At 41.6% G+C, this 7,152-nt stretch overlaps 1 protein-coding gene across 9 annotated transcripts in view; it reads left to right on the top strand.

The window, feature by feature from the left end:
* Positions 1-2,889: 2,889 nt before the first annotated feature.
* Positions 2,890-7,152, top strand: part of CEP112 (centrosomal protein 112) — a 360,739-nt gene continuing 356,476 nt past the window's right edge. For 5 of the 9 annotated variants that reach the window (XR_005227706.2, XM_037914554.2, XM_037914555.2 and 2 more), the window contains exons 1-2: positions 2,978-3,514; positions 5,389-5,507. Coding sequence is in view for 7 of the 9 variants with exons in the window: in XM_037914554.2 (XP_037770482.1) it covers positions 5,408-5,507 (100 nt within the window). In the remaining 2 variants the exon portion in view is untranslated. Of the gene's footprint in view, positions 3,515-3,554; positions 3,920-5,379; positions 5,508-7,152 lie in introns of those variants that run through there. The other 4 variants (XM_007055085.4, XM_037914553.2, XM_043527602.1 and 1 more) reach the window with 4 other exon arrangements.

Below are 7,152 nucleotides of genomic sequence, written 5' to 3'. Positions count from 1 at the left end.
AATATAAAAAGATTAATAATTGTCATTATAATTATTTTAAAGTCAGAATTAAAAAAATAATTTTATTAAAGAATATAAGTCTTTTGTAGTCTGCTCATGAGATTGCACCAAGAGATGAAGCCTGGGTAGATGGACTCCATCAGTGTTTTTTGCACTGCCACTATGCAAATATGTGAATGCAATTTTCTAAGGAGTTACAGTCAATCTATCAAGGTAACTAGTGTAGTTGCCATAGCTATCTTTGAATGAACCTTAATCCAGAATTATTTCCTCTGAAGATTAACTGAGAAATCAAAGAGAAAAATTTGCCACAGTATTTTAAGAAATTCTTCTTTGCTGTATTGGTGCATATGGATCAGGATTAGTCATGATCTGAAAGTGTTTACTCACTCTAGACAAAAAATATTTTAGCTGCTTTGTGTACAGCAAGGTCAGAGGGGGGGAATTTTAGGAAGAAAAATAGAAATAAAATAATAAGATTTGCCAATTTATGCTCTTTTTCACATTTAGGATCCCAAGTCATATAGAGACAGATTACCATTTAAGTTAACTAAAAAGGGGGGCTGAATACACTACTTCCGAGTATTAATTTTTGCTATAGGTAAGATCCTGTTTTGCTTGTGCTTAAATTGATATTTCCCTTGCAACATGTTCTGAAAAAGGTAGTACATTAAAATGCCTACAGAAATAAAAAGAAATTTTGATTTTATACACTTTCAAACTTTTTTTTCCAATTACAGTAGTTCCATACACCACTTACTACTTTTGGTGATACCAGTTCACCAAACTGGAGGTGTAGCCTTAGAGACTACCCATTGGAGAACACAAACACTGCCTATTCGAGGACCTAAAGTCTTCAGAAAGGGAATTCTACAGCTAACTCAAATATATGAATGCAATTTAACTGGAAGCGTTGACCAAAACCAACAGTATTCAACAGCATATAAGAAGCTTGTTTGTTCTAGTCACTACTTGCAATTAAACAATGTTCAGCAATGTTGACATTTAATGGAGAATTGCCAGAAATATTGCTTGTTATTGCCGAAAGCCAGATCTATTTTTCGTTGACCTTCAATTTCAAAATGACACAGAAAAAATATTTCCCCCCATTATTGATACTTATCAAGATATTGCTCAATAAAGCAAACAAAAAACAAAACCCCACCTATCATCCACCCAACCAAGAGATTCTACAACTTCTCTCTCAGACCTTTTATCTATCTATCGGGCTTGTCTACGCATATAGTGCTGAAGCACTTAGTGAAGATGCTACCTATGCAGATGGGATAGCCTCTCACAACAGTGAAAGTACTCCACCTCCCCAAGAGGCAGTAGCTATGTTGATGGTAGAAAACCTCCTGTTGACATAGCACTGTCTACACTGGGGGTTTGATGCAGTTATACCAACCTCTCAGGGGGGTGGATTATCCATAAACCTGAGCGATGTAGTTATACCAATGTAAGTCTGTAGCGCAGACCAAGCCTTAAGGTTTCATTCTTCTGCCCATCACCATAGTATGAGTACCTGTCAATAAAATCAGTCACAGTAGTGAAGACCTTACTGGACTTCCTGGAGGCTGGAGTCTCTGGCATTTCTTCCTTTTTGCCGTCAAAATTCTGCTCTGTGAGGTTTTTTTTAAAAAAAAAATGTATTATTTGTTTGTTTGTTTCAGGGGGAGAATGGGTTGCTAGGGAATTGGGAATAGAAGAAGTAATTAGTATTATGAATGTCACTTTTGATAGAAAGGCTTCATCAAAGAAGGTTTTGCAACATTTCTTAAGGATGGTGAGACAGGATTCACCTACCTATGGAAGATTCTAATCAAGACCCCACAACAATACTCAAAAAATAAAGTAGGCATGTAAATAACTTTTCAACCTTTAAACTAATTCCTCCCACTGCTCAAAAATCCTCAAATACAATATGTGGATTCTTACAAATGATTACACATGTACAAAACTAAAATCAAGTGAGTGGTTTCACTGACTTAAATTGGATTAGTCTTGTGTATGTTTACAGGAGTGGGGTTTTATAGCCAATTGGAGCTACTTGGGGAGACCTGTACTCATCAAGACCTAAGATGAAACCATAGTATGTATATGTGGCAGAATGAAAACAGCGAAAAAACAACAAAACCCAACTGAAACCTCCCTCAAGGCATTCACAAGTACAAAACAGCTTCACTACAAACAAGGCCCCCTCAAAATGGTACATGTGTTTGGTATGCCATTTTAATTGCATTTAAACAATGTATTACTTAAGTCATCTTAAAGAGATTTATTCAGACACATAAAGCCTAAAAGATGCATTTTGTGCACAAATCCCAACATAAATCAAAATGAAATAATTCTCCCCACACACCCTTCAATTAAACCCTTTCATAGAGCTCCCTGCCGAGCAATGCCACTCCATGCCCCCCAAACTCCTTCTCTTGGCCCCCACAAAACACACTTTTCAAGATAACTCCCTATACAGCTTTGTGTCCTCCCCCCCAACCATCCCTCCGCCAACAGCCCCCCTGCCCTGACCCAGTGCCACACCCCGGCAGATCCCCACAAACCACCCCTTCTACACCACAATCCCCCTCCCTGACACAGCCCCCCCCCACTTGATCCCTCCCCCACCACAGCCCCCCCTCAACCCACCACAGCGCCCCACCCAATGCTTAATTTGTAAGGAAAGGGGTGCCAGAGCTCAAGGTATTTTTTTACGTTCCGAACGGAGCCACAAGCCCGGAGGTACCAGGGCTCGGAGCTGCCGAGCCGCGAGGTGGCGGGGCTCAGCCCTGGCACCAATGAAGCACTGCCCCACCCCGAGCCAGCCCCGCAAACCGCCCGCCCCCCCCCATTACAGCCTTCCTCCCAGACAGCGCCCCCCCCCCGGCCCCCGCATTTCCGGAAACCACCGCTCCCCAACACAGCCGCGCCAAACTACCCCCCCCCCCGAGTCCCCCCCACAACGTCCCCCTTTCTCCCCTCCCCCCCGGGCCGCTTCCTCCTGCAAAGCCTCCCCTCCCCCTGCGGCAGAGCCCCGCGCGCTCGGGGCCCAGCCGCGGCCTTGCTCGCCCCGGCAGCGTCGCAGCTATGGCAACCCCCGCGGCCTAGCCCGGCCTACGGAAACGGAAGCCGGGCCCGGGGCCCTGCCACTCAGGGCAGCTGGGAGCGGCGAGGTGGGGCTGGTTTGAACCGTTGGCTGCTTAGCCTGGGTCCTAGGCTGGCAGCGGTCGCGTCCTCTCCGGGGCAGGGGGTCCCGGGCCCAGCAGTGCCTGGGAGAGGGTCGCTCCGTTCCCTTGGACTGGGGGGTACTGAGCAGGGGGCCCGCCAGCCTGAGACTCCCCCCAGACCAGCATAGGGACCCCCTAAAACAGGCCTTGAGCTCCCCTTTCCCTCCTGCTGCAGCAGCTCCCCCAGCTCCCCCGTTGGGTGCTGTGCAAGCGTTGGGAGCCCCCGGCGAGACCCCCCCAGAGCGCGGGGGGGGGTGCTGGGCCCAAGCCTCGACGTCGTGGACCGTGAGGTAAATGGCGCCGCGTGGTCGTGGCCCAGCAGGCGGATGGAGGGGAGCGATGGAGGGAAATTGCCTTCCCCCACGTGCGAAATCCCAGCAGCGGGGTGCGAAGGGGGTGAAAGCTCTCGAAATCGTGGGGGAAACCACACGTCGTCATGGTGCCCGCTGCAAACTGTAGAAAAAATAAATCTGAGAGGAGAGGGGGAGAAATAGCATCGCTCCTTTCCTTGCTGCCACCTTCCAGGGTTGGGCATGGCGGCTGGGTCGCGAAGTTCTTAGCAGCGGGCGGGAAGGTGGGCACAGGTTGCCAGAAGATGTCACGTTGCTTCAAGTGATCATGCAAACTGGGGATGTGTGGAAGAGGTAGCAAAGGAAACCTGTTCCTGTGGCTGTAAAGTTGACGGGCTGAGTAAGATAAGTATAGTGATTTATCTGTCCAGCTGCTAACAAAGGTTGGGAAGCTGTTCAGTATGAGGCAAATAGTGCAGAGTTGTAATATATGTAGTATAACGAGACTTAAATGATAGAACATATAGATGAGGACATGGAGGCAACCCACCCGTGGATGGAAAATTATTGAATGTTGAGTAAGGCAAAGGGTCTCGCATATCACTGATGGGTGTGGTATAAGAAGCTGAATTGATTATATATAGTGATTTATTTGTGTAATTTCAGGTGGGAACAGCAAGCCATGGACTACCTGTAAAACACTGCAATTAGCATAATCTTGCAGTGTAATGTAGAAAATTTTTATTATTTTAAAATTGAGGTAGAAATTAACTATAACAGGAATCCTTGGCTCACGGCATTTCCAAATTTCAGTTCAGTTTAAATGCAATACCAACCTTAGTATATGTATTTACAAATTTCAGTTCAGCACAAATGGAATACCAGATTAGAATGTTACATGATGGTATATGTTTCGTAAAAATAGTTGAAGGAAAAGAAAGAGGGAGGAAAAATACATGTTTCCTCTTGATATGGAATGTTATTGAATGTTAGCGCGGGGAGATACATAGTATATAAGGGAGGAGATCTTCCCTCTCAGCTGAAGATGTAAACAGGTAAATAGTGAATTGGATTATAAAACCCTGATTCTCCAAAGATATCTGTGCATGTACTTAAGTTTATTCACTGTCAATGGACCCAAAGGCTAGTGGGACTTCTTGGTGTGTCTAAAGTTAAGTATGTACATAGGCCTCAATTCTACAAACACCTACATTTAGCAATGATCATGGTAACGGCAGCCTAAAATATATAGAGATGGTGTAAAATGCAATCTCCTGAATGGGAAACCAGTGAATTTATAAATCATGGGATAGATAATTTGGAGGAAAGACATTTGTATGGCTCTCTCCTAACCCCTCAGTAAATCACTGTTTTTAAAAATGTACAAGTGAGTGTTGTATTTTAGCTATATCTTCTGTTCTCAAATAACTTTTTATCAAAATATTATTTGTAACGTTGTTCTTCCTGCTTTCGGTGGTATCTTGTCACTGACTTCCAAGCAAGAAAAGCTATTTTTTGGATGAATATTATCTTGTTTAATAGCTTTTAGGGAGTAATAAGATGGGTTTATTTATGACCTGTATCTTGCCAAATGCTTTTTTTATGTGTGGTTATTGTTCTCCCTCCAGTAAGCACTCCAAAATCAAACAAACATATTGTTTGAGAAACTTATCCTGAGTGTTAGCTCTTTGCAGAGATCTGCTATTTTGTATGTGTGTGAATGAATTTAGTGCTAATGAAATAGCCATATTGTTTTATTTTTTTTAAGTAGTTCAAAAAGTGAGTATTTGCATTTAGACATTAAGTAGATTAATATTAATCCATAGAACAGTGAGGTTTTATATAATTTCTCTGTTTCAATTTAAATCTTGCAGGTTGGCTGTTAAGTGCACAATGAGTAGTGAAGAGGAAACATGGGAGAAGTTGGATGCGGAATTTGATCACTATGTTGTAGATATGAAGCCGTTTGTGCTAAAATTACCACATAAATCAGGTAAACTCTGCTACAAATTTGCATGTAAATAAACATAACAATCAGAAATACTCTAGTTTTACTACAGAATCTTGGTATATTATGAATCTCTAGTGTAAACTAATGACATCTGTATGCACGTGTAATGCAGTCTGCTAAATAACAAATTAAGTACCACAAACCTAATGTTGCAGAGTGCATCATCATATGTGCGCAACTTTTAAAGTTGATTTTTAGGTTATCTTTTAAGCACCTTTTGTTAATACTATTTATTCAAGCTCATCCTTCTTATTTTGGTGGTGTAAATGTACTTTTGCATAAATATATTAATTCCTGTATTTTCCAATTAATTAATTCAGTGGAAATTAAAATTAAAATAGGCTTTGACTTGGAGATTATGCCATTTATAAAATTGCAAGCATTTTTTTAGAGACCAATCTGTCAAGATCCAATTATGTTCATAAAATAAATAAATCCAGCACTGGAACTTTTTAAACTAATAGTGCAAGTGTCAGCTAATGAGTGATGTTTTATGAGCTAAGTGATTACTTCCTTTTAATAATATGCAGTTGATTTATAATCTTCAAATTAAGGGCCTGATTCTGCAAACCTTTGTTTACACTAATGGTTCTAAATTCCACAGGTTGTCTTGTCTTCCATGGAAGGATTTGTTTGAGTAAGGCTACTGCCTCAGGCTTTTTAAATTGGATGATAAAATATTAATGTTCATGCAAACTGTATTTTGCAACTGAGGGCATGATTCTGAAGGTACTGACAGTCCTCAGCTCGCATTGAGTTTAATAGAAGTTGAGGATGCTCAGTACCTTGCAGGATCTGACATGATCAGAAGTAGGTTTTCATAGCATTTCAAAATAATGATGCTGTAATCAGATTACTTTCAATACAACAATTTTTATTTTACCTCTGAAGCAGACATTAGAGGGAATATTCTTCTCTGGAATTGAGACTAACTAATACACAAAATTGTTTATATAATAATAGAACCCTGTAAACTAAGCATGAATATGAATCTACAGAAATTAGTTCTGGAATGTGTTTCTTTTTGTCCATTTGAAAATTAAACTGTTTTCATGGATCCACCATTATCTCATGTTCTGAGGCTGGCACACACCATTCCTTTTAGGTGAAGGGCTGTTTTGATGGTTTGTCCTGAAAAGGCTAATGGAAGCAGAACTCTTCTGGAAAGTCCTGAGGGAAAATATTGTTCCTACTAGGGTTTGATAGTATGTATTAATAATCTCTTAAATAATCTCTTATCTTCAGCAATCAATAAAGGGTGCTAGGAGCCTTCTTCTCCAGCTTTGCCCTCACAGGCTGCTTTGGTTGATAGATTAAGCAGGAGGGAAAACTGCTAGGGCAGTTGGGGGGGCAGGGGGAGGTCTTGGTTGAAGCTACTTAAGTCATAAATAATTTTGTGAATTATTTTACACTTTTTGTTTTGTTTTGTTTTGGGTGATATACATCTTAGTTAAACAAACTGGCTTCATAGTCTTGGCTGACTCGAGTACCTCTGCAAAGAAACTTCTGATGACAGAAAAATGAGAGGATTTTGGGATGGGGGCTGGATTTGGAGGGAATGAATGATAAATTTTATGTGGATGAGTTTAGGCCAATGATGTTTCATAGATGTTTACGGCCAGAAGGG

Source organism: Chelonia mydas, chromosome 14 (genome assembly GCF_015237465.2).
Source record: "Chelonia mydas isolate rCheMyd1 chromosome 14, rCheMyd1.pri.v2, whole genome shotgun sequence".
Taxonomy (NCBI): Eukaryota; Metazoa; Chordata; order Testudines; family Cheloniidae; genus Chelonia; species Chelonia mydas.
Note: the sequence above shows the minus strand (reverse complement) of the source record. Positions and strands in the feature narration are given on the sequence as shown.